At 51.8% G+C, this 27,499-nt stretch overlaps 1 protein-coding gene across 1 annotated transcript; it reads right to left on the reverse strand.

The window, feature by feature from the left end:
• Window positions 1-1,868: 1,868 nt before the first annotated feature.
• Window positions 1,869-25,566, reverse strand: LOC125758363 (uncharacterized). Its single transcript, XM_049415443.1, has 4 exons — window positions 25,345-25,566; window positions 7,178-7,324; window positions 5,637-7,050; window positions 1,869-2,059 (listed from the first exon to the last, which is right to left on the reverse strand). The coding sequence occupies exons 1-4, from the start codon at window positions 25,564-25,566 to the stop codon at window positions 1,869-1,871; spliced, it is 1,974 nt and encodes a 657-aa protein (XP_049271400.1).
• Window positions 25,567-27,499: the final 1,933 nt, after the last annotated feature.

Raw genomic sequence — 27,499 nt, forward strand, 5'->3', positions numbered from 1 at the left:
AGTGGCTTGCACTTGTGTGTGTGTTTGCCTGACTTTTGAACAGCCTCTTACTGTAGGCAACAATGTGGGTGTTCTGCATGTTAAGGTAATTCTAATGTGACGAAGTATGTAGTGTGTGGTTCACAGCTATAAGGGGTCATTTTTCCATGAATTAACGAAAAAATAAACGGCATATGGCTCTGAGGTAGGATACTGGACTCCAACGCAGAAGGCCCAGGTTCCAACCTCGTCCCATTCTGGAATATTTTTCTTATTTCGTTTTTTTTTTCTTATTTCGAGCGATAATGGTTACGGACACCGGCGGCGGCGGCGGACAACTACGGCGCCAAAAACGGCCCTTGTTGTGATCTTTCGCTGTAAAATTTCTGGCTACGCCCCTGGTTCCGGGGCTTACTTTTGGGAACTCAGTGGTGTGCATGAGGGCGGAGGTGCAATCGGGAATGGATGTAAATCAAAGGACTGTGGGACGCCTCGCGTTGGGTGCTCACAGGAAGGCGACAAATGAGGCTGTAAAGGGCAATATGGGATGGGCAGGTTTTGAGGCGAGGGAAGCTCAGAGCAAAACAAGGCTCGAAGAGAGGCTAAGGAATATGAATGAGTGTAAATGGGCTGAGGAGGTGTTCCGTTATTTGTATTGGAAGAGCGTGGACACATAGTGGAGAAAAAGAACTAGGAGGCTCACTAGTAAATATACGGCTGGTAGTGTAAGCAATATGTAAACAAAGAGCGTTAAGCGAAAAGTCAGAGAGACGGAAAGGATTTACTGGACGGCAGCTATGGAGAAAAAACCGGCTTTGAGTAACTAACGAAAGGGCAAAAATGAAATAAGGAGGGGGGCATTTCACGATAATTCAAGGGGAAGCGCTTCACTGTTTGAAGCGAGATCGGATTGCCTTAGAACGGGTAGTTATAAACCGAGATTCAGTAAAGAAGAAGAATGCACGTGCTGCGGGGAAGATAAGGAAACGGCGGAACATGTTCTGATTGAATGTGGAGACATCCACCCTGGTGTACGTTTGGGCACGAGCCTACATGACGCCTTGGGTTTTAGAGACAATGGAAAGCTGAACACACCCGCGATTGAAATAAGTAAGAGACGGTTACAGTATTGGTGGCAGAAAATTAGAGAGAAAGGACAAAAATAAATGTTGAAAAAAAAAAATAAGGACATTCTGCCGTAAAGGGCAGAGAACGGAGCTGAAAGTTGAAGCTTTTTTTTGTGGAGTAAGATAGTTTTAATTGAAGTAAAGACACTAAGAAAAAGAAGAGAGTAAAGTTTCGATGGTCCTTCGTCGTCGTCGATCACGGAGATCTTCGTTGATGATCGGCAGCGATGATGCATTCACACGTAGGCAGCAGTGGTGGTTAGATGAATTTAGTAGTTTATGTGAACGTAAAATAATGGATACAACTGAGCTAGAAATATACAAGAGATTAAACAGGAATAACACACAGTCTCACTCTTCTACTTATTGAAGAAGTTAGAGCCCAGACTGTCTTACGTTGCGTTCGCCGCTAGCCTCACTGATCTATCAACACATGATTTCAGCCCAGGCTAGCCTTACGTACATAGTACGGAGCCTCACCGATCTATCAGCAACGCTGATTACAGCCCAGACTGTCCTGCCGTACTCGTGCAGCTCGATATCTCCTGCCAAGAACAAAGAAAATGGGCGGTGGCCGCTCTTTGTCCATCCCTTGACCACGGAGGCCAACCAGAGCGTAAGTATTTCTTGGCCCCCCGCCCACCGGGCAGGGCCTAAACGGAAAGCCCAGATATTCCGAGAAACACTGCTTTCCTCCTTTCTCTTCCACGCGTGTTCATTCACGGTGTCAGGAGCCAACACCACGTGCGCAGAATTTATCGCTTACACATTCCACTCCTCGGCCAGCAAGCAGACCGTCGCCTGCGACTCGGCGCGAACATGACACCACAGGGGGTATTCTGCAGTGTGTCCCCGTGGCCGGCAGATGCCTTCAAACAGCGCGGCCAGCGCCTCGGACCCAGTCCGTGTTTTGACCGGAATTCCTGGAGCTCGAAAACCAGGCCGCCGCGGCTCTGGGCCAGATGTCACGTCCAAACGGGAGGCAGCACGCACTTGCCCGCATGGCGCCACCGCAGACGGCTCGTCCGTCCTGAACGCTCCCGAACACAGCGGGAGACGGCGCAGACCCCTCTCGGCCTTCCGCGAACTCGCGGTTCATTCCTTGGCGCGAAAACCGCAGCCACCATCGGCGTGCTAGCTAAAGGGCCTCTGCCCTCTCTCCTTAACGGCTCGCAGCCATAGAGCGGCCTTACACGCCCCTCCTAAAGAGTATACTGGGCTCTAAACGTGCTCAGCTATACTACAAATTAAACAAAGGCCGCGGAAGCATTACGTCCGGGCTCCATGAAAAATTATTTACAGATCCATGAAAAGCAGCCCTTTCGTGCGGAATAACGCTGAGAATGATCCACTCAATAAAGCATACATGTAAAATGGGCTATACAGGCAAGGTAACACGACATATTTCATTTCACTATAAAGCACAACGCTCGCAAAGAAACAAAAAAGAAATCTAGTATGCACGTGGCACAAGCGCTCTAGATACAGCTACATATATCTACAAAGAGTCCAATGCACCACGAAGAGTACCGTGCAGTTTTATAGTTCAGCACACACCACACTTGAGGTGAACGGGAACATTCACGCCCGTCCAAGCTAGCATGGCTCGTTATTGAGCTGGCTCCCATGAGCCATTCTGAAGCCTTGACAGTGCATCCGCATTGGCATTATGCGCGCCTTTCCGATGGCGCACCGTGACATTGTATCGCTGCAATGAGAGTGCCCACCTAGCTAGCTTTGCTCCCTGCGGAGTGCTGGTGGTCAGGTAGGACAGAGGGTTATGATCAGAGACCACATTCACCACTGCTCCAAAGAGCCAATAGTCAAATTTCTTGAGCGCCCATATTATCGCAAACGCCTCCCTTTCTATCGTTGACCAGCGCCCCTGTGTCGGGTTAAATCGATGGCTAGCGAACGCTATCGGCTTTTCTTTCCCGTCTGCCGACATTTGAGCCAAACAGGCTCCGGCTGCCGTGGCCGACGCATCCGTGAAGAGCCAATATGGCTGATGAGGGTCAGGAGTGTTCATGGCGACAGCCTGGCACAACGACGTCTTTAAGCTATCGAACGCCTCCTGGGCATCTTCTCCCCATGGGATTTCATTTGGCACCCCCCGCCTAGTTAACGCTGTGAGCGGGCCCGCGACGTCCGCGTAGTTCGACACATACTCGCGGTAATACCCACAAAGCCCCAAGAGGCTTCTCACTTCCTTCTTTGTGCGCGGCGGTACAAGGCCTTTGATAGCAGCTATCTTTTCTGGGTCTGGGCCGTGAGTTCCCGAGCCAACCACATGTCCTAGATAACGGATATGTGTCTGCGCTACCTGGCATTTTTCAGAGCTTGCCCTCAGACCGGCATCACCAAGAATCCTAAGCACGGTGTCCACATGGCGAAGGTGTTCCTCCCATGTGTCTGAAAAAATTGCTATATCATCAAGGTACGCTGATGCATAAGCCTGTTGTGCTGACAGCAATGCATTAACCATCCGCTGAAAGGTAGCTGCTGAGTTCTTCAAACCGAAGGGCATTACCCTCCACGCGTACTGCCCATCGTGTGTCACGAACGCCGTGAGATGTTCACTTTGGGGATCCATTGGCACCTGCCAGTACCCTCTCCTGAGGTCAACTAAAGTTATGAAATTTGCGCGCCCCACTCTGAAAATTAGCTCTCGCGGATTAGTCATTGGAAAGGCATCCACGTGCGTGACAGCATTCAACGTCCTATAATCAATGCACATGCGCATTGACCCGTCTTTCTTACCCACACACACAACCGGGTGTGCGAATTCACTTTCCACTGGGTATATGAGCCCCAGATCAAGAAGTTCTTCAACCTGCCGACTAACCTCTTTCTTTAACAGCTCTGGAACTCGGTAAGGGAATGTCCTTTTGGGCTTACAACTCTCCTCCAACTCAATACGATGCCGACCTACCTGAGCCATCCCAGGCTTTCCATCAAAAACACAGCGATGTTTCTGAAATACCCTCTCAATCTCCTTCCGCGCGTCAGGACGCAAGTGATCCAGCTTTTCGGGGGGTATCACACTCTCTCTATCTGCAGTAGGCAGCGCCTGTGGCGCGTACTCCACGTCACCAAACTCTTCGTCCTCCTCGAAGACCACCCCAACGTGGCTTACTCTAGCATAGTAGGGCCTGAGCCGATTTGCATGTACCACCGAGGACTTTCCGTCATTCATTTGTAGGCGATAAGAGTGTTCCCGCTCTTTACCTGTTATCGTGAACGGCCCCAACCACCTGGCCGCCATCTTTGTTGCCCTAGCTGTATCAAATAGCAGCACTTGGTCTCCAACATTAAATTCTTTACTTCGCGCCCTCCTATTGTACACTTCAGCATATCTGCCCTGGTGTGCAGTGCTTGTCAACTCCGCTACGCTCGCGGCAAGATCTAGTTGCTCACGCAGTTGTTGCAAATACTTCGATGGTTTCTCTCTTAGAGTTGCCGGCACAATTACTTCACCCGTCCAGGTCTGTTGCAAAATTGATAGAGGCCCGGTCGGGTTTCTGCCATACAACAGCCTGAATGGCGACACCCCTGTGGTGTCATGTGGCACTTCGCGGTACGCCCACAGCACAAATGGGACAAGCTTGTCCCAATTCTTTTGGTCACGTTCTATTACATGATACAGCATATTTTTGAGAACCCTGTTCCATCTTTCCACCACGCCATTGCTCTCGGGGTGTTCAGGGGTGGAAAACCTTGGTGAACAGCCCAATTTTTCCAACATCAGCTGTGTCATTTGTGACTTAAAGTTTGTGCCCTGATCAGAACAGACCATTTCCGGAACACCGGTGCGACTAAAAATTTCCAGTAATGCCTCGCATGTGGCCTTTGCAGTCAACGATCGGAGTGGCACCACCTCAGGCCATCTAGTGCAAAGATCAACGAGGCACAGGGCATATCTGTGGCCTCTCGCCGACGGCACATCGATAGGGCCGATGACATCTACATTAACCACCTGGAATGGGTGTTCCGGCCGCGTGAGTGGCGTAATGGGTATCTTGTCACTTTGCCTTCTATCAGACCGCGTCTGGCACTGATGGCATGTCTTACAATGCTCAACAATATCCCTTTCCATTCCTGGCCAAAAGAAACTATACTTTATGCGTTGCCTGGTCTTTTTCGACCCCAAGTGTCCACCCCATAAGGACTCATGCGCCAGCTCCAACACCTCGCTGCGCCTTTCAACCGGCAGGACTAACTGTCTGACCTTGACTCCCGCTAAAGCGTCCTGATGGTATAAGAGCCCGTCTGCCACAAACATGCCAGCTTTCTTTTTTCTTGCATCCTCCCATGACCTTCGAAGACTATCATCTGAAAGCTGCTCAGCTCTAAATTGCTCTCGCTGATTAGTGACCTGATCGGCAAAAGCGGGACCACTTTCTCCCGATTCTTGAACCTCATCAACCGTTTCACCGCGGCCACAGTTTAAAACTGCTGTATTGCTGTCTTTCATTTCACTTGATCGAAGTCCCACTGCACTGACGACATGCGTAACACTTTCCCGTTCACTCCCATTGTCTTCCTGTGCATGCAGTAACTCCCAATCCTCTTTTGACAGCAGACAGTTAGCTCCATCCGCGAGCTGGTCAGTAATAGCACACACCAGATCAACCTTCTGTGGTTGTCCCACCCCTCCCGGGTAGTTTAAAGCTATTGGCAATGTAGCCAAAGTTGCTTGGATGGTTTTTCCAAACGCCGACTGGAGCCTTACTGCGCCCGATGAATCCTTTACCCTTTGCGGAAGTATCCCTTCGCGTATCACCGTTATTTCACTGCCTGTGTCCAGCACAGCTTCAGTAGTTATGCCACCGCACGTGATCGGGATAAGTTCCAGTTTCGACCGGCCCGAGCCAGCACTTCGCTCGAATACTTCCACCCTCGCACTCAGCACCCTTTCCTGCTCGGGTGGCGGTAACTTACCAACAATGGCGACATTGTGGACTCTCTGTTTAGGCACAGTGGTCAACTTCGCCTGCTGCTCCTTACTTGAGGCCTGAGGACAATCCCTAGCCACGTGACCCTGACCGCGACAAATGTAGCACCTTACATTGGCCTTTTCTATGCCGGTCTGCCTGGCTAACGGCGGAGCAGTTGGCACTCCAACCGTCTTAGTTGCTCGACCCTTTCCTTTCGCCTGTTCAAAAGTCTCGAGAACTTTAGCAACCTCTACAGGTTTGAACCACTTTTCGCCCTCCCGCAAAAGAACATACTCTAGACCTTCCGGGCCCAAACTCGCCTTCATTCGGTCAGCGACCATTAGCTCAGCAACCGCTTCCTTAGTATCCGCATTACGAGATTGCAGGTAATACGCGAAGTACGTTCTGGCCCGAGAAGCGAACTGAGCCCATGTTTCCTCTCTTTTCTTCGTCACCTTTTGAAACCTGTCTAAGTACTCAGCTGGGGTGAGCTTAAGTTCATTTAGTACCGCACGTTTCACGATCTCATAATCCACACACTCCTCTTCACTCAAGCTACACAGCATATAGCGGACTCGCTCAGACAGCGCAGGCATTATCAAGTGTACTCGGTTCTCTTCCGGTACCTGGAAGGATGAAAACAGTTTTTCCACCTCATCGAACCACATCGGGACATCCGCGTCGCACGGCAACCTGTATGCCTTCAGCATCTTAGCGCATTGTGCTACTCCGTCAATGCCGGTATGGCGGCGGTCGTTCGTTCCCGACATCGAAGGCGACCTACTCGATTGCTCAATCTCTGCTCTGCGTAGGGCTACGCGTTCACATTCAAGCTGTAGGCGTACTTTTTCGAGCTCGAGCTGCAGGCATCGTACTGCCATTCCCTCTGGATCTGACCTATCCGGATCTTGTAGAGCGCCTAGCGCCCCACTACCACCTCCGGTGACCGACTGCTCAGACTCAGTCTCTCTGAAGCTCGGTAGCTCCTGCTGTCTCTGATCTTCTCTCTGCTCAGATGCACCATCCTCGCCCACACTAGACCCCACAGCGCTTGCCATTCTGCGCGTGATCATCTCTAGCCTCACAGAGCAACAGCCATGCCAACTTAGACAAAGCGTAAGGAATCCCGCTCACCCGTTTCTGCTGGGGGCCTCCGCTGTGGTTCGGCTCCCGACGACTTTCGATGGCGATGGGACTCGCTGGCACCTCCTTGCAGTCGGCGTCTCTGGCTCGATGGACACCTTGCAGTTGCTCTTCGTGTGGCTTGCCGATCCTGTCGGGCTGCGCCAGTAAAGTTTCGATGGTCCTTCGTCGTCGTCGATCACGGAGATCTTCGTTGATGATCGGCAGCGATGATGCATTCACACGTAGGCAGCAGTGGTGGTTAGATGAATTTAGTAGTTTATGTGAACGTAAAACAATGGATACAACTGAGCTAGAAATATACAAGAGATTAAACAGGAATAACACACAGTCTCACTCTTCTACTTATTGAAGAAGTTAGAGCCCAGACTGTCTTACGTTGCGTTCGCCGCTAGCCTCACTGATCTATCAACACATGATTTCAGCCCAGGCTAGCCTTACGTACATAGTACGGAGCCTCACCGATCTATCAGCAACGCTGATTACAGCCCAGACTGTCCTGCCGTACTCGTGCAGCTCGATATCTCCTGCCAAGAACAAAGAAAATGGGCGGTGGCCGCTCTTTGTCCATCCCTTGACCACGGAGGCCAACCAGAGCGTAAGTATTTCTTGGCCCCCCGCCCACCGGGCAGGGCCTAAACGGAAAGCCCAGATATTCCGAGAAACACTGCTTTCCTCCTTTCTCTTCCACGCGTGTTCATTCACGGTGTCAGGAGCCAACACCACGTGCGCAGAATTTATCGCTTACACATTCCACTCCTCGGCCAGCAAGCAGACCGTCGCCTGCGACTCGGCGCGAACATGACACCACAGGGGGTATTCTGCAGTGTGTCCCCGTGGCCGGCAGATGCCTTCAAACAGCGCGGCCAGCGCCTCGGACCCAGTCCGTGTTTTGACCGGAATTCCTGGAGCTCGAAAACCAGGCCGCCGCGGCTCTGGGCCAGATGTCACGTCCATACGGGAGGCAGCACGCACTTGCCCGCATGGCGCCACCGCAGACGGCTCGTCCGTCCTGAACGCTCCCGAACACAGCGGGAGACGGCGCAGACCCCTCTCGGCCTTCCGCGAACTCGCGGTTCATTCCTTGGCGCGAAAACCGCAGCCACCATCGGCGTGCTAGCTAAAGGGCCTCTGCCCTCTCTCCTTAACGGCTCGCAGCCATAGAGCGGCCTTACAAAGAGTAAAGGTTTTTTTTTTTTTGTCGAGCCTAGTGGCACACATGTCACCGCCCTGTTATAAAGGGGATGATCCATCCATCCATCCATTAAAGCGTTCCAATGCTTCCCTACAATTACCCACGGTACGAAAAAGGGAGCCGCCTGGCGGCCTGACAGCTGGTCACTATGAGCGGGTCATGGTAGGGTTTGAGGCGCTCCACGTTGACAATGTCGCGCCCTCGACGACGCATGTCCGAATATGGTTCAATGGGTTCAATCAGGTAGTTGACCTGGGACGTGCGTTCGACGACACGGTAGGGGCCTTCGTATTTGGGCAGTAGTTTGGAAGAGAGGCCAGTTACAGTGGTAGGGACCGAGAGCCATACGAGCGCTCCAGGTAGGAACGTGGGTGATGAAGTGTTGGTGTCACCGCGAATGCTCTTCTGCCGCTCTTGGTCATGCGTAGTAAAGGTCTTGGCAAGCTCGCGACACTCCTCAGCAGATGCAGCAGATGACAAGGGCAGATGCAGGAACACCGTCGACAAACACGTCTATGACGTTCGATGGGCTTCGCTGAGGGCTTTCGCAGTTCGATAGCGTCGCAGCCCTTGCCTCGTGGACTGCGACGACTAGTTTTCCTGGTCGCGTGCGACCGGACGTGGGCGCATTGGCGACAGTGAGCGACGTCGTGGAGACGGAGAGCGCCGAGTATATGGAGCTTGGCGTGACGTCGGTGACAGAGGCGTAGGTGGGACGTAAAATGTGAGGTTTGACTGGCTGGTGGCGCGCGACGCGACTTGAGGCGGCTGGACGCGATTGCAATAACGCGCCACGTGGCCGCGGCGCAACCGCATGCGAAGCATATGGGGCGGTTGTCAGGTGTGCGCCATCGGTTTGCTGGAGCAGGGCACGCGTCCATGGCGCAGGACGTGATTGATGGGGTGGCGACTGATATGACTGCATCGTGGGCTGCGGTCGTGGCCTCTACATGAAGTCGGCGTAGGTAGCCGGCACAGCCGCTTCGAAGGACTGATGTCTAGCGGCGGCTTCGGCGTAACTGTGTGGGGTTGCCGTAGGTATTGCTGGGGAAGTCCTTGCGACAACTTGGGCTTAACTCAATGATGCAGGAGCCGGATGGTGCTGGAGGTACTCGGGCATGACCTCCGCGATTTCCTGCTCAATCGTTCGACGGAGGGGAGGGAGAAGAGTGGTTGACGGCTGTTGAACGTACTGAGGTTGAGCAAAGTTCAGCAGAGAGAACTGGCGCGCGATTTCCTCGCGCACGAATGACTTCACCTCTGCGAGCAAGGCGGAGTGGTCGGATATGGTCGACAAGCCAGCCAGCTCGGCGTCGCGGGATGGAGATCGACGGGTCATCGACCGCTGCCGGCGCAGCTGCTCGTAGCTCTGGCAGAGCGTTATGACCTCGGTCACTGTGCTGGGGTTTTTGGCGAGCATCATCGTGAAGGCATCGTCGTCGATGCCTTTCATAATGTGCCTCATCCTGTCAGATTCCGACATGGTGGCGTCGGCTTTCTTGCACAAATCGAGGATGTCTTCAATGTAGCTGGTGAAGGTTTCGCCGGCCTGCTGAGCTCGTTCTCGCAAACGCTGTTCGGCCTGCAGCTTACGAACGGCAGGGCGGCCAAACACGTCGACGATGGCGGTCTTGAAAGCGGACCACGTCAGGAAATCGGATGCATGGTTGTTGTACCACATGCCTGCCTCACCCGCGAGGTAGAGAACCAAGCTGCTTAGCTTGCCTGCTTCATCCCATTTATTGGGGACACTCACCCGTTCGTAAATCGCGAGCCAGTCCTCCACGTCGGTGCCATCCGCGCCGGTGAAGACAGGAGGGTCGCGGATACGGGGGACAACGGGACAAGCGGTCGGGGCAGGAGGTGGCGTTTGCTGAGCGGCGTCTTGCGGCATGGTAGATGGCACGGTAAGGGATCGAAGCTCCAGGGGCATCGAATGGAGACCGAAGTTGTGGGGATGGTACAGCACTCTCCACCACTTCGTAAAGGCGTTTATTGACGGCGGGATTTACGGCGACGATGCACAACGACGAAAGTCACGACAGAGCGCAGACTCGCAGACTCTCACGAGCAAAAGCACGAGGGGCGTGCTCTCCGAGAAGAGGCGAAGAGGGCGACCCACTAGAAGGCGCTCGAGAGGACGGCCCATTACAGCGTTCCAATGCTTCTCTACAAGCTGTTCAAATTAGCCCAAATACGCACCTTGCTAAGAGAAGACGAAGCGCGTGTGTGGTGCGTGGCGAGCGTGTTGCGGCAGGGGATCGGCCTGAATGTGGCTGGCCTGGACTGGCCAAGACTGCGGAGGCGTGACCATCATCAAACGCAAGCGCCAGAGGCGTAGGCAGAAATTTTTTTCGGGGGCGGGGGAGGGGCACCACTTTGATCTGGAATGGGGGCCGGGCAGGCAGATGTGATCGAGTGTCATTTTGTGCTCTCTGTGCCATGGCAAAAAAAAATTTCGGGGGGGGGGGGAAGGCCCAGTGTGCCCCCCCCCCCCGGCTACGCCACTGACAAGCCCCCATAGGCGTGCGCACGTCCTACGCGACATTATCAAGGACGAATTGGCGTCGATGACGAGCGTCGCACGTGTCCCATCTGGGGCTATTCCATGCGCCTTCGTACGCAGGAGTTGCATCACGGCCTCCTGTACCAACTCCACCTGTGCCTGCGGACGTCGTATACGACCGTTTGGAGCGATGGCAGCAAAGGCGCCAGCACAACCGAACTACTCTACCTGGCGCCCTGCGCGCCTTGTCTGTTTCTACTTTGGCATAGGAGGACATATATCCCGTTTTTGCCGCAGGCGCCAGCAAGATGAACGACGAGGTTATTCTTCGTATGCGAGAGACTGTACTCCGCGATCTGATCCCTTAGTTCCAGGACCCTACATATCCTCGTCACGACGCTCGCCGTCACCTCCACTTCCCCACGGCGTGCGTCGTCCTTCCCGCTCACCCACCGTCGTTCACCGTCGCCCTTACGTTCTGCCCCGAACCCTCTCGAGAACCGCTCGGAAATCTAGTATCTGCAGTTTTTGGAGGGAAAACTGCTCGTCGTCTAAACGTCATAATTCCCCCTGCTCGCCCTGCAAATTTACCGACTGTTTCTGTGGAAGGTATTTCGGTGGACGCCCTGTAGACACTGAGTCGCCATATCGGTCATTAACCGCTAATTTTCGCTTCGTCTCCGTATGTCGGTCCGGTGTTATGTGGCGCTAATGACAATCCGATTTACCCTATTGGTACTGCTCGTGTTCTCATCGACGGAATTCGCCATCACGTACAGCTTCCTGTGCTTTCTTCGTGTGCTCACCAGATTATATTAGGCTGGGAGTTCGTGTCAGCTGCGTCTACTGTCCAGGGGCGTAGCCAGAAATTTTTTTCGGGAGGATTCAACCATACTTTATGTATGTTCGTGCGTGCGTTTGTATGTGTGCGTGTATATATACGCAAGCAAAACTGAAAAATTTCGGGGGGGGGGGGGGTTGAACCCCCCAACCCCCCCCCCCCCCCTTGGCTACGCCCCTGTTGCTGTCATTTCGTGCGGTCCACCCCTCATTCACATTACGGACACCGAGCATTCTAGTGCTTACGATTTCTCGTCGCCCCACTTTGTCGCAGCTGCTGATTTCGTCCTGCCTCCAGCCCAAGAACGTCTTCTCACAATTAGGTCAAGAGATACTACAGACGGCAACGCAGTGGTTATTCCTGATCAGCGCTGCATTTTTCGAGGAATCGCCATGGCCTGTTGTCTACTGCGGTTCTCACGTGGTCATGTGAGTCTCACCGCCTACAAAATGACATCAGGGCCGCTACAACTGCCGGAGGGGCACTGCTGCCAGCCTTATCGACACAGCACCGCGGAAGATTCATCTAGTGCTCGCGAGGCCACTTTGAGTACAGATCTCACTCCAACCCAAACCCATGCCTCACTGGCCATTTTAACGAGACACCAAATTTGTTTTGACGTTTCTTCAGATGGCTTAGGTCAAACCACGGCGGCCGCTCATTGCATCGACACAGACGGGTCTCGTATCGTTCGCCGTCGCCCTTGCCGTGTGTCGTCTTCAAAACGCAAGGTGGAACAAGTCAGTGACATGACCGCACGCAGCGTTATCAGGCCTTGAGCGAGCCCTTGGTCTTCTCCTGTTGTCCTAGTTAAGAAAAAGGACGGGTCAGTGCGATTCTGCGTCGATGACAGGGCACTGAACAAAATTACTCGGAAGGATGTCTATCCTATGCCTCGGATTGACGATGCGCTTGACACCTTACAGGGCGCTGAATAGCTTTCAAGCCTCGACTTGCGATCTGGCTATTGGCAGATCCTGATGCATGAGTCTCATAAAGAGGAGACTGCATTTACTACACCTGATGGACTCTTCGAATTCAGAGTGATGCCTTTTGGGCTCTGCGATCCCCCGCCACATTTGAGCGAATGATCGATACGGTACTGCGGGGCTAAAAGTGGAAGACCTGTTTTTGTTACCTCGACAATATCGTCATATTAAATGCGAAGCATTTCTTAGCGAACTTCTGTGACTTTGAGCGTATCTATCTATCTATCTATCTATCTATCTATCTATCTATCTATCTATCTATCTATCTATCTATCTATCTATCTATCTATCTATCTATCTATCTATCTATCTATCTATCTATCTATCTATCTATCTATCTATCTATCTATCTATCTATCTATCTATCTATCTATCTATCTATCTATCTATCTATCTATCTATCTATCTAGCCGCCTACGACTTTGTGCTCTCCCAAAATTGGTATGGCGTAACATGGCTTAATGACGAACATAAATGATAAGCCATAACATTAAAATCATGATATCTATGTCATGAACAAACGACATGATTTACATGCCACTGTCTTGGTGGTCTTGCGGCCGTTTCGATAATTTCATATATACCAAAATTGGTATCGCGTGACAAGAGTGCATTACGAACATAAGTGAAAGGTTCAAACGTTCAAATCTTGACACGCATGTCATGTACAGCATGATTTACATTCCACGCTCATGGTGCGCTTCTGGCCGATTCGCTAGCTTGATATACACCAAAATTGGTATTGCGTGACGTGACTGTGTAACGAACACAAATACCAGGAGTTAAAAATCATGACACACACGTCATGTACAGCATGACTTACGTGCCACGCTCATGGTGCGCTGGCGGCCGTTTCGCTAGTTGATATACAGCAAAATTGGAATTGCGTGACGTTCCTGTGTAACGAACACAAATAACAGGAGTTAACATTAAAATCATCACACGCATGTCATGTACAGCATGACTTACGTGCCATGCTCATGTTGCACTGGCGGCCGTTTCGCTAGGTTGATTGACATCAAAATTGGTATTGCGCGACATGACTGTGTGACTAACACAAATAACAAGATTTAACATGAAAATCATGACACGCATGTCATGTAAAGCATGACTTACGTGCCACGCTCATGGTGCGCTCGTGGCTGTTTTGCTAGCTTGGTATACACAAAAACTGGTGTCTCGCGACGTGACTGTGTGACGAACACAAATAACAGGTGGTAACATGAAGATCATGACATGCATGTCATGCACAGCATGACTTACGCCCCATACTCATGGTGCGCTGGCGGCCGTTTCGCTAGATTGATCGACATCAATATTGGTATTGCGCGACATGACTATGTGACGAACGCAAATAACAGGACTTAACATGAAAATCATGACACGCATGCCATGTAAAGCACGACTTACGTGCCACGCTCATGGTGCTCTGGCTGCCGTTTCGCTATCTTGATATACACCAAAATTGGTATTACGCGACGTGACTGTGTGACGAACATGACGCCACGCTCATGGTGCACTCGCGGCCGTTTTGTTAACTGGATATGTACCAAAATTGGTATGGCATGACAGGAGTGCGTGACGAACATAAATAGCAGATCACGCATCGTATATATGTAGCAGAATATATGTTTCATTAGCGTGGCATATACCAGATTGTACACGTATGCATGTACGACAATCTCGCAATATATAGCGAACTAGATGTCACGACATGAATGACTTCATTAGCCTCAATGACAAAAAAGACAATGTATGCAGCTCTTTGCTGGCTGCTTTTTTCGTCCAGCTTCTCACAGCACCTAGAACGTCCAGACGAGGTACTAACGTGTGCAGCTAAAGACGGTCTCCAGCTAAATACCAAGTGTCGATTTGCAAGCCGCAAAATCAAAGTGTTAGGTCACGTCATTAGCAAGCTTGGCATAAACCTGATCCCGACAAGGTTACCGCCGTGTTGCACTTTCCTAAACCCAGCACGCTACAAGACCTTCGCAGCTTCCTCGGCTTAGCGTCGTACTTCCGCTGGCTTGTTCGTGATTTCGCTACTATCGCAGCTTCTTTTCATAAACTTCTGACAACAAGCGCATTCTTTGTTTGGACGGATGACTGTGAAGCCGCTTTTCAGACTCTCAAGCGATGCTTCACGTCAGGGCCCGTTCTTCGCCATTTCGATCCCACAGGCTACGCATGTGGCCATGGAATCGGCGCTGTCCTGCTGCAGCAGGACCAGGCTTCGCAAGAGCAAGTCGTGGCTTACGCGAGCCGTACTCTCTCTCCAGCTACGTACAATTAGAGCATCACTCAACAAGAATGTCTCGCCATCGTGCGGTCCCTACAATAGAAGAAAAGACAGAGACGGAAAATACCACATTAGAAGAAAAGGAGATAAGTGTGTTAGCATGCCATCGATTTTGCTGAGTGACGCAGAATTTGTGTACCTTTGCAGCACCTGCAAAGTATGATACCTGCTTTGATACCCGCTTTTTACAGCGAAAGCTGTTATGAGATCATTTCACCGGCCGTTTTTGGCGCCGTAGTTATGTTTGGGTTGTGGGAGAGGGCACGACGCATACAGAAGCACGCGCTAAGGTGGGAAGCGTGCTCCCTATTGGGCTGCAGAAGTTAGGTGCCTTTTTCCTTATCCTGAATCATTAATAAGTTGCAGCCTTCCAAAACACAAGACCTCTTGTCGGGACGTTGCCTCCGGCGTTTCAAGAATTTTTCATCTCTTCAAGCTTCCATATTCTCATGAACTTCTGCTTCGCTACAGTGCAATAGAAGGAGGGTAGTGGGCTCACTCTCGTCGAACGCGTGACGCCGCCCATGTCTCCTCGCGAGAAAGCGTTTGTCACAGACATTACGTTTATCTCGATCAAAGCTTCAAGCGCCTTCGATTGTCGTGACACCTGGTGCGCAGCAGTGTAAGCACTATTCGTTCCTGCGCGTCGCGTTTCCCCTCTAACACTGCTGCCCACCAGGTGTGTTCCTTTTTTTGCGCTGAAATTGTTGAGTATGTTCTAACTAGCCCAATTTGCCACCTTCAGTTCATCACGGCAACATCAGCAGCTTCGATCACTACACCCTTTTACAGCGAAAGCTGTTATGAGATCATTTCACCGGCCGTTTTTGGCGCCGTAGTTGTCCGCCGCCGCCGCCGCCGCCGCCGCTGCCGCCGCCGCCGCCGGTGTCCGTAACCAGTATCGCTCGAAATAAGAAAAAAAACGATATAAGAAAAAAATTCCAGGGTGGAACGAGGATCGAACCTGGGCCCTCTGCGTGGGAGCCCAGTATTCAACCTCTGAGCCACGCCAGTGCTTGAAACTGCTTTGCAAAAAGGTCCTATACAGGCTTCATGTCGTGAAGGAACCACATTAGCATATGCAATATAGCGTGGTAGAAGAGTAAAATAAGCACCAAGCGTCGCACAACGCGAATTCTGTAACCAGGCATCACACAATGCGAATTGCGCAACGAGTAGGTTGTTGAATGCTTCCAACCCATTACAAAGGGCTCTGCCATAATTCTTCGTCGTCATCAGGCACAGCATCAACAAAGTGCGCATAATGCCTTACATGCATTTAGCAGGTACCACGGCTCTCCGTAGAATGACGAAAAATGGCCCAGTGCCTGCTGCCCTACTTCTCAAAAATTACAATGATTTATAGCGTAGTGGGTTCCTCGCAAGTGCACTTGTATTGGTTGCCAAGGAAGCCCATAAGCGCATGATCCATTTCCTCGGGGTCTCAGTAAAATTACAATGATTTAGAGCGTGGGTTCCTCGCAAGTGCACTTGTATTGGTTGACAAGGAAGCCCATAAGCGCATGATCCATTTCCTCGGGGTCTCAGTAAAATTACAATGATTTATAGGTTAGTGGGTTCCTCGCAAGTGCACTTGTATTGGTTCCCGAGGAAGCCCATAAGCGCATGATCCATTTCCTAGGGGTCTCAGTAAAGTTCTTCGCCCCCCCCCCCGTCTCTCTCGCACGTCAACGTATGTTTACAGCATGACGGGAGAGGGAAATAGCGACCGGGCGTCACCCAATGCAAATTACATAACTGGTGGGCCGTTTAAAGCTTCCAACCCATTACAAAGGGCTGAGCCATAATTCTTCATCGTCATCAGTCGTCGCGTCAACACAGTGCACATAATGCTTTACAGACGTGTAGCTGGTGCCTCGCTTCTCCGCGGAATGACGAATAATGGCTTAGTAGGTGCTTCCCAACTTCACAAAAATTGTGATTTATGGCGTAGTGGGTACCTTTCTAGTGTACTTGTCATGTAGCCCCAAGAGAGCTTACAACGGGCTCTAGAAACGCCGCTCTTCCAGCTTTCGCTGTGACTGTGCTGCGGTTAAAGCGCAGGCTTGGCGTTTTTTTTTACAGCGAAAGCTGTTATGAGATCACAACAAGGGCCGTTGTTGGCGCGGTAGTTGTCCGCCGCCGGTGTCCGTAACCACTATCGCTCGAAATAAGAAAAAAAAACGGAGATAAGAAAAAATTTCCACAATTGAACGAGGTTCGAACCTGGGCCTTCTGCGTGGGAGCCCAGCATCCTACCTCAGAGCCATGCCGGTGCTTGAAACGGCTTTGCAAAAAGACCCTATACAGTCTTCATGTTGGGTAGGAACCACATTAACATGTGTAATTTAGCGTGGTAGAAGAGTAAAATAACAACCAAGTGTCACACAATGTGAATTCTGTAACCAGGCGTCACACAATGCGATTTGCGCAGCGAGTGAGTTGTTGGACGCTTCCAACCCATTACAAAGGGCTCTGCCATAATTCTTCATCGTCATCAGCCACAGTATCAACAAAGTGCACATAATGCCTTACAGGTGTTTAGCAGGTACTACGGTTCTGCGCAGAATGGCGAAAAATTGCGTAGTGGCTGCTTCCTTCCTTCACAAAAATTATGATTTATAGCGTAGTGGGTTCCTGCAAGTGCACTTCTATAGGTTGCCAAGGAAGCCCATAAGGCTCCCAGGATCCATTTCCTCAGGGTCTGAATAAAGTTAATTCCATCTCTCTATCTCTTTCTCACGTTAGCGTATGTTTAAAAGCGTGGTGAGAGAATGAAATAACGACCGGGCGTCACACAATGCGAATTACGTAACTAGTGGGTCATTTAAAGCTTCCAACCCATTACAAAAGGCTCACTCATAATTCTTCATTGTCATCAGCCGTCGCATCAAGAAACTGCACATAATGCCTTAAAGATGGTACCTCGCTTCTCCGCAGAATGACGAGTAATGTCGTGGAAGGTGCTTCCAACTTCACAAAAATTATCATTCGTGGCGTAGTCGGTACATTGCTAGTGTAGTTGTATGAGCAGCCACAAGAGAGTTTATAACGGGCTCTAGAAATGCCGCTCTTCGAGCTTTCGCTGTGACTGTACTGCGCTTTCCCCGCAGGCCTGGCGTTTTTTTTTTTGCTTTTTCTTGCCTGAGACTTGTTTGGATTTTTCGCTTTTGGCGTTTTTGGTTGTTTGTTTGTTATGTTGCACATCACCTATATATATGCGTGATTTTCCTAATAAACTTTACTTGCGAGTCAGCGCCTGTCCTGTGTTTTCTTATACTTTGTCGTCGTTTCGTGTGCGCTTTTTCAACCTAAATTTAAAGATTTGCTTAGTATAATTGGTGATTACCTTAAGCATCCTGCCGCCCGGTTCTTGGCCCATCCCCCTTTGTGGGTGAGCGCCATCAGGACGAGCACATCATCATCACCATCATCAACCAAGATGAATGCATATCAACTCGCTGAAGCTTCCATTCTTATCCCTACAAAAGTTATGATCCGCCATTTCACAATCGTGACGGACCATCATGCGCTCTGTTGGTTGTCCTCTCTGAAGAATTTGTCAGGAAGCCTCGGCCGTTGGGTGCTCCGATGGCAGGAGTATGACTAGAGTGTCACATATAGGTCGGATAGGAAACACCAAGATGCCGACGCTTTGTCGTGCTGTCCGCTGTCGCAAAATAACCACGTGGCACCTTCCTGCTGTGCGGCACCTCTCAGCCAAGCGACCAAGCAGATGACCAGTATTAGTCCGATCAAGTTCACTGCACCGGCTGACTTCCTTCAGTCCGCAGACCTCGTCTCGCTCCAACGTCAGATACATACTGCCGTACAGTCATCGATCGGCTCACTGGCTTGTCCCGTGCTCCCAGCAGCCGCTTAAGACGACATCTCACGCGTTTCAAACTTCACGATGGATCGAGCGTTACTTCGGCAAATTTACCATCCTCTCGGTAACCTATGGGTCCCGGTCGTCCCTTGCTCACTTCGACTCCAAGTTTTAGAAGTCTTTCACGACGACCCGATGGCTGGCCACTTAAGCTTTCACAAAACATACGGCTGAAGTCTAGAGTGCTGGTGAACGTGACACCTAGGATTTTCAGTGAATCATCCGTGGGAAGAGGGTGTTGTGCCTGGGCATCTGCTTTCGGGCAACCAGGAGAGGAATCAGCACCTGGACTTCGGTCAACACCTGCGTGTTGCTCATGCCGGCGCATCCCGGTTCGGAGAAAGGTCAACACCTGCGACCGGCGGACGCTCAACAGGTTAGAAGGCCGTCAACACCTGCGACCGGCGGGCGCTCAACAGGTTAGAAGACCGTCAACACCTGCGTGTTGCTCATGCCGGCGCATCCCAGTTCGGAGAAAGGTCAACACCTGCGACCGGCGGACGCTCAACAGGTTAGAAGGCCGTCAACACCTGCGACCGGCGGGCGCTCAACAGGTTAGAAGACCGTCAACACCTGCGTGCGGCTTCTGGCAGCGCGTCGCAATTGATACTCCTGGCAGCGCGCCGCAATTTAGAGAACTTGAATAGGAGCCAACACCTGCGTCAACACCTGCGTGCGGCTTCTGGCAGCTCGTCGCAATTGATACTCCTGGCAGCGCGCCGCAATTTGGAGAACTTGGATAGGAGGCCAACACCTGCGACCGGCGGACAGTCGGCAGGACAATGGACGGCTAGACGATTTAAGGCCGTGCCGGTCCGTGGAACGAGAGAGAGATCGGAGATCGGAGAAGGAGAACGACTCGAACGGAGTCGAACCAGCCGACGTGGTCGGGCTGGCAGTCATGTTGCCTGGCAGCAAAAATATGTAAATAGTGTACATAAAATCTTTTCCTTCTTCACCTTGCCATTACTGACTACTCCGAGCACGATAGCGATGGGCCACGCAACCTCATTCCTAACAGTGGTGGCAGCGGTGGGATGCAACGACCACGGATCCTACGCCGCGCACTCGCGGGGCCCTACCCCAGTCGTAACAGTGGATGGCAGCTCGGTGGGATCGGCCAGCGTCAGCTACCCTGGTGTGGTGAGTGCCTGAAGTTTACCTCTTATTGCCAGACCTAGCTAGCCTAAGTCATTGTTAGCAGGTTTTGACTTTTGTTGTTGGCTTAAAACTTTGTTTGGTCAGCCAAGAATTGGATGGTCTGACCACTTTGTTTTGTAGAGGGTAAACGAGGCAGAGTGTAGAGTCAGTATGGACAAGTTCAGTGTATATGACCTCCTTGAAATTTGCAAGGAGTTGGGCATTTCCGTTGGCTCGGCCAAGCGGAAACGACAGATCCTCCCGATTATGGAGGCAGAGAGGGTGACTGTCGAGGAGGCCCAGGAAGCTCATGAGGAGATTCGAGCTAGAAAGGAGGAAAGGGATAAAGAGAAAGCTGCCGAGCAGGAACATGAGTTGAACCTAAGGGAGCTGGAACTTCGTATATCCGCCGCAAGACAGGTTCCCATAGTGAGGGAGGCGGTAAGGATGGAAGACCTTTTGCAGCCGTTCGAAATTGGCCAGGACATCGCGCTCTTTCTGGTTAATTTTGAGCGAACGTGCGAGAAGGCAGGATTCTCCCTCGAAAGTTGGCCGCAAGAGTTGCTAACTCTTCTTCCGTGCGAGGCCGCCGATGTTATAGCTAGACTCAATAGGAAGGACGCTGTATCGTATGACAAGGTCAAACAGGCGCTGTTGCGAAACTGTCGCTTGTCAGCAAAAGCATTCAGACAGCGTTTGAGTCATACGCGCAAAGCTAGGGCATCGGACGAGGGCACGCACGGGGGAGGGGGAAAGATGGCCAACAGGCACGCAGAGTGCCTCGGACGTGGGAAAGACTCAGTGTTGGCCTTAGTGTCAGATGGCCTGCAGGAACTAACTGAGGTTAAGGATACGTTGTTCAGCCAGTGTGGTAGTGTAGGTTCGGCCGAATGGAAAGGCCAGATAGAGGAATGCCTAGAACGTGAGGAAGGGTCAGTTTTAACCCCCACGTCAGACAGTTGGCAGCAGCTTACCGAAGTTGATAAGGATATAGAAAGTAAGCGCCGGCAGGAAGAACATAGGAGGAAGAAGCAGGCATTAGAGCATGAGGCACAGCAGAAAAGAAGCCTGACATCTGTAGATGTAGAGCACAAACGATGCGATGTAGCGGCGGTGCCGCTTACAGCCGAAGAAAAGGCTAGTGCAGGTGAAGGCATAGCAGAGACCCTGACCCGTTCCAAGGAAAGAGAGCTCGCGGCCACGTCAGGGTGTGAAGGGTCGGTGGAAAAGCGTTCCACCAAAAGTAAACCTTACAGCACTACAGACGATAGCAAGGAAGGCGCGCCAGCTAAGGAAGGAGTGGGTAGTTCGGAGGGTTCTCGAGTAAATCGCGGAGCAGAGTGCACAGGAGAGCTCCTAGACGTAAGTCCTGCCGTTCGGATTGCCGAAAATGAAAGAGATCCCACTCTGAGAGACCAAGGGCCACAAGGGCTAACAGAGGAACTGAGTGGAGGAGACAATGCTGTTACGAATAGCTCATTTGTACGCGAGCGGCCTTGTAAAGATGTAAGTAGCGGCATTGGTCTAGAGAAAGTTGAGCTGTCCGCCAGTCTAGCGACTGAGCGAGAGGATGAATTGCTAGGCAATCATCAAGACAGGGCGCGCGAAGAAGCTGGCGAGGGTTTTAACGATGTCGATGAGTGTCAGAGGCGGACTAAAGGCTCCAAAGGCGGCACCAAGAAGAGTGCAAAGCGGAGAAAGCGTCCGAAGGACAAAAACGCGGCAGAGATCGCGATGCGTTTGAAGAAAGGCTTCAAACGTCGCAACGAAAAGGCGAGAAAAGTGCCGTTATCATCTCTGACAGGTCTGTATCGCATGCGTCCGAGAGGCCAGAAAGAAAAGAAGTGCGCCGCGCATTGTTCGCGGAATCGGTCAGAGGATGAATTGATGCGCAATCATCAAGACAGTAAGCGCGAGACAGCTAAGGAGCATGTTAATGCTGATGAGCATCGGAGGCGGACGGAATGCTCCAAAGTCTGCACCAAGAAGTGTGCGAAAGGGAGAAAGCGTCCGAAAGATAGAAATGCGACAAAGGTCGCGACGCGGTTGAGAAAGAAGTTCAAAAGTCGACGCGAAATTGCAAGACAAGTGCGATTGCCGTCAGGGACAGGTTTCTACCGCATGCGCCCGAACCGCCGGAAGAAAAAGAAAAGAGAAACGCATGATTCGCTGAAGGGGTCAGTGGGAAAAAGGACTCCCCGTTGTTCCTTTCGAGGAACGTTGAAACAGGTGCGACACCGCGAGGTCGGTGACCTTCGCGAGGTGGCAGGAGGCGACAAAGAAAAGTGCGCTACAGGGAAAGTAGTGAGGCTCCACGAGGGGGTGATTAACTTTCATGCGTATCGTACACCCCGCTTGACGAGAAAAGCCTTCTGGGCGCGACCACCGCGAGTGCGCCTGAAAAGTTGTTGAGGACAGCTGTTGGCTTTTCCTGGAATATCGACTCCGGATTTGTTGGAAGGAATTTTGACTGTTGATTTTAGTTAGTAATTAGTATTCCTTGTTATTTCCGCGAGTGTTGATAGCTTAGTTAACTGTTATTGAACTTTGTTTTCTTTTAGCGCTCTGTGGTTTTTGTTTGTTAGCCGATATGCGTTGTGTAGTTAGCTATCGGAAGATTGGTGACACGCATCAGAGCGAGTCGAGGGCTTTAAGAGATGAGCGCCTTGAATAGGGTTACGTCAGCTGACTATGAAAAGAGTTTGTGGCGTTGCGTGTCATGCGTGGACGCAAGGAAAATTGGGCAGTTTTCGGGTGGCGTGCGCTGAGTTAGCGTTGGCGTTTGAGGCCTGCTGTTTCCGTCACTTGGCGGGAGCCCGCAAGCGGTTGGCATATGACACGTGCGCAGTTACACGAAAGGCCGGCGCAGGGCTTTGTGTGCGCCGTTCGGGAGTAAGTCAAGGTGTCCCACGAGTTGATAGCGGAACCTTAGGCGGTAAGCTGAGAGCTTGCGAGAAGGATAGGCAAGGCTAGGCTTTGTGCGAGTTTTGGTAGAGCCACGCAAAAATTTATTTTTGTTTGTTTTTTGTTATTTTCGCGTGCGTTCTGTGTAGGAGCGAATGAGGAAAGGTTATAGCGAGTCGCTCGGTTGTTTGTAAGAATTGTGACCGCAAGAGTAGAGCTAGGTTAGTCGTACATCCGCGGAGTAGAAGCTCGCAGTGGCACTAGTACGTGCAATTACGGATGTCGCTTTTGAATTCAGTTCCTGATGTGGGTGCAGCGTGACAGTGCTCACGGGAACATGTCTAGCTTTAGTGGCACAATGTTGAGAGTAACTGGTGCGGAAGCAGTGACCCGCACGAGAGTGAGCGGACGGCGTAAAATGAGGCACGTTAGCCGTGAGTTAAGATTTATGCGACCGCTAATTGTGAAAGAGTAGCGTTGGTCGAGCGTAACCGAATTTTACTTGTTTGTGTTTACTGTAGAGGCAGTAAATTTTGACCTATGTAGTGTCTGTATTTTGGAGGTTAATCTTCTAGCGTTGTAGTTGAAAAATGTTTCAACGGAGCTAGCTGTAGGTTGAGTTTTGTTTTGTACTAGTTAGCATGAGCATTTAGGGCGAAGGGTAGTTCAACATTGTTTTATGTGAAGGGTGTAAGCTTTATTTTCAATTTCAGTTCAGAGTTAGTAGAACCATGTTGTGTTCTTAGCATGTTACGCTTACGCTAAGAGCGTTTAGTGAGAATTTGGCGAAGCCTTTGAGCTTCCGTTGGCTTCCTTGGTTGTTTACCTTCTATGCCTAAGCAGCTTTAGTACAATTACAATTCTTGAATTACCTCGGAGTTGTTTCTTAACAACACCTGAAATTGAGGTCTGTGGTTGAGCTTGTCGCCATGTGATACGCACTTCTCCTTGTTTTATTTACAGCGGAAACGTTAGTTATCAGTAGGATTTGTTTCATTCATGTCTGGCAATTGGAGGGAGTGCGGAGGGCACTTGCAGCGTCGGGTGTAGTTTGACAATGGTTGCCCTGTCGAGTTCGTCTTATCCACAGGAGCATCGAGTCCGTGCCAGTCGAGTGTTCGTGTGGAATGTCACGAGAGCGGTGATCTTGGGAGCTTCGCCTCGAGCCGTGGATGAGCCTGGTGTCCGGCCGCATCAATTCAGCCGAGCTACGTGGAGCAGCTCGTCCTCCTGATGCATTGTTTGGCGGCGGGGGTGCTGTTGTGCCTGGGCATCTGCTTTCGGGCAACCAGGAGAGGAATCAGCACCTGGACTTCGGTCAACACCTGCGTGTTGCTCATGCCGGCGCATCCCGGTTCGGAGAAAGGTCAACACCTGCGACCGGCGGACGCTCAACAGGTTAGAAGGCCGTCAACACCTGCGACCGGCGGGCGCTCAACAGGTTAGAAGACCGTCAACACCTGCGTGTTGCTCATGCCGGCGCATCCCAGTTCGGAGAAAGGTCAACACCTGCGACCGGCGGACGCTCAACAGGTTAGAAGGCCGTCAACACCTGCGACCGGCGGGCGCTCAACAGGTTAGAAGACCGTCAACACCTGCGTGTTGCTCATGCCGGCGCATCCCAGTTCGGAGAAGGTCAACACCTGCGACCGGCGGACGCTCAACAGGTTTAGAAGGCCGTCAACACCTGCGACCGGCGGGCGCTCAACAGGTTAGAAGACCGTCAACACCTGCGTGTTGCTCATGCCGGCGCATCCCAGTTCGGAGAAAGGTCAACACCTGCGACCGGCGGACGCTCAACAGGTTAGAAGGCCGTCAACACCTGCGACCGGCGGGCGCTCAACAGGTTAGAAGACCGTCAACACCTGCGTGCGGCTTCTGGCAGCGCGTCGCAATTGATACTCCTGGCAGCGCGCCGCAATTTAGAGAACTTGAATAGGAGCCAACACCTGCGTCAACACCTGCGTGCGGCTTCTGGCAGCTCGTCGCAATTGATACTCCTGGCAGCGCGCCGCAATTTGGAGAACTTGGATAGGAGGCCAACACCTGCGACCGGCGGACAGTCGGCAGGACAATGGACGGCTAGACGATTTAAGGCCGTGCCGGTCCGTGGAACGAGAGAGAGATCGGAGATCGGAGAAGGAGAACGACTCGAACGGAGTCGAACCAGCCGACGTGGTCGGGCTGGCAGTCATGTTGCCTGGCAGCAAAAATATGTAAATAGTGTACATAAAATCTTTTCCTTCTTCACCTTGCCATTACTGACTACTCCGAGCACGACAGCGATGGACCACGCTACCCCAGTCGTAACAGTGGTGGCAGCGGTGGGACGCAACGACCTCGGATCCTACGCCGCGCACCCGAGGGGCCCTACTCCTTTCCTAACAAGGGATACCGCGCATATAGAGTATGAGGGCTTGGCAGGCAGGCGAGCACTCGAGAACTTGATTACCCTGCTTTTAGCGGGGGACTGCTTCAAGTGGGTTGAAACGATCCAGGAGCCGATCACCATTAGGTTCTCCTGGAAATCCTGATTTGTGGTGGGACAAAGCATAGGGGCAAGGATGGGCGTGTCGTCCGCGTACTGCACAAGCGGGAAGCGGTTGTCCTGGGGCATGTCGTTGACGTATATCAGGAAGAGGGTCGGCCCAAGGACAGAACCCTGAGGCACTCCTGAGGGCACAGGTATCCTCTTAGAGTGGGCGCCACAATATGACACGTTGGCTGCGCCCGATCAGGAAGTTGACCAGTGGGATGGGATTTGTTTTTTTTTTTTTAATAAGCCGAGAAAAGAGCACGTTGTGTCGACGACAGCAACGTTAAGAAAATGGCGAGGCTGTTTTCTGTTTTTCAATTTATGATAGAGGAACACACGAACATAAGACACACAACAATGAACGCTATACGGGAACGCGACGCTTTACAACACCTGGACAAAACACAAAAAGAAAGCGCACATGCTTAGTCTTAGCGTGGAAAGTCTCACCGGGCAAAACAAACAGCTGATGCGGGATACACCTTCGTGGATGGATCATCGGCACGAGAACGCCGCTGTCGCAGTGGCTTGGCGAGGTAAACTGCAGCGCATGAATGGACGCTGCGGTAGTGTCGAGCAATGATAGACAGCTGCTCCGGAGGTCAAGCAGAACCTTGTGCTCCGACTCGTTGGTCCAGTAATGCGTAGCAACACTCGGGTCTACACCCGACGGTGTTGCGAATGGACGTTGCAGCTTCCTGGGAACTCCACGGAGTTGACGTCGAGACTTGATGCCAAACGAAGCAGTGCACTTCGACCGTTGGCATCCGCCAGACACTCGGGACTACACCCGACCGCGATGCTGACTTCGACAATCTTCCGTGGCCATCAGAAAGAAACGCTCGGGGGCTACGCCCGATGGCATCACTAACAGCGGGGATCATCTGGGTCTTCCTAAAAGGATGTCGAGCTATGAGGCCACGCTAAGCCGTCCCATAGCTCCCACAAGGCAGAGAAACACTCGGTCCTACACCCGACGGTATTGCTGGTGGACACGGCAGCTTCCCCAGAGCGTTCCATAGACTTGATTTGGAGACTTGAGGCCAAGCGAAGCCGTGCACTCCGACTATTGACCTCCGCCAGGCACTCGAGTCTACGCCCGACCGTGCTGCTGGCCGAGAAACTCCCGCCGTCCTCCACCTCGATGGAATGCCACCGTGGCTACTGCGTGGCTCTTCACGCGCCCGCCTCTTGCGCCAACCGCGAGATTCTCCTTTTGTTCTCTGGTTCGCGTGCCAAAGCCCATCGTTATTTTCATCCCTGCGCAGGTCCTATCACTGCCCTTCTACGTAGCCGCTCCGTCCAATCTGGTCATGTCCTCGATGCAACACCACGCACGACACTCGCGCACTTATCCATCACAGCCAGCCACCCGAGCAGGCATCCACGAATTTCTGATTCCTTCACCTTTTCCAGCAAGAGGGAAATGTTGAGGGTGTCGAAGGCGTTGCTCAGGTCGAGCTATCTTGAGCCACGCCACCCCTCGTGTTCTCCTTAGTGACAGCGTCATGACATTTCTTTCCCATGTCCTCGCTGAAGTCCTACAGGCCTCTGACACCATCCATAAGACCACATCGGCATGTCATCCCCAGACAAATGGTATCACCGAGCGTTTTCATCGAACTTTGTCAGACATGATATCTATGTATGTTCATCCTGATCACAAGAACTGGGACACTATACTACCTTTCGTCACGTTTGCCTACAATACTGCCATACAATGCACTACAAGTTACAGCCCATTTTTCTGTGAATGGCCGTGCACCGTCTTCTGTTCTGGACACTACCTTTTTGTCCGCGCCCTCTGCCCCATCTGCATCCCTCCCAGAAGAGTTCGCTACCCGCGTCGCCCGCTGCCGTGAAAGTGCCCGCGCCAACACCGCTACCATTCAGGCCAAGAGGAAAGTTCGTTGTGATGCGACACGTAGAGCTGTTTCGTTCCACCCAGGTGACGAAGTGCTCATGTGGACACCTTTTCGCACACCGGGGCTCTGCGAAAAATTCATTCACCGAT

This window comes from Rhipicephalus sanguineus, chromosome 4, assembly GCF_013339695.2.
Source record: "Rhipicephalus sanguineus isolate Rsan-2018 chromosome 4, BIME_Rsan_1.4, whole genome shotgun sequence".
Taxonomy (NCBI): domain Eukaryota; kingdom Metazoa; phylum Arthropoda; class Arachnida; order Ixodida; family Ixodidae; genus Rhipicephalus; species Rhipicephalus sanguineus.

Bases quoted from the DNA above. Each gene is read 5' to 3' on its own strand.
- LOC125758363 (XM_049415443.1), bottom strand. From the start codon at position 25,566: ATGCCCCAGGACAACCGCTTCCCGCTTGTGCAGTACGCGGACGACACG. The intron at 7,051-7,177 runs GTGAGCGGGATT...GCATCTGAGCAG, and splicing joins GAGGCCCCCAGCAGAAACGG to AGAGAAGATCAGAGACAGCA. The intron at 2,060-5,636 runs GTGAACGGGAAA...CATCTGGCCCAG, and splicing joins TGCACAGGAAGACAATGGGA to AGCCGCGGCGGCCTGGTTTT.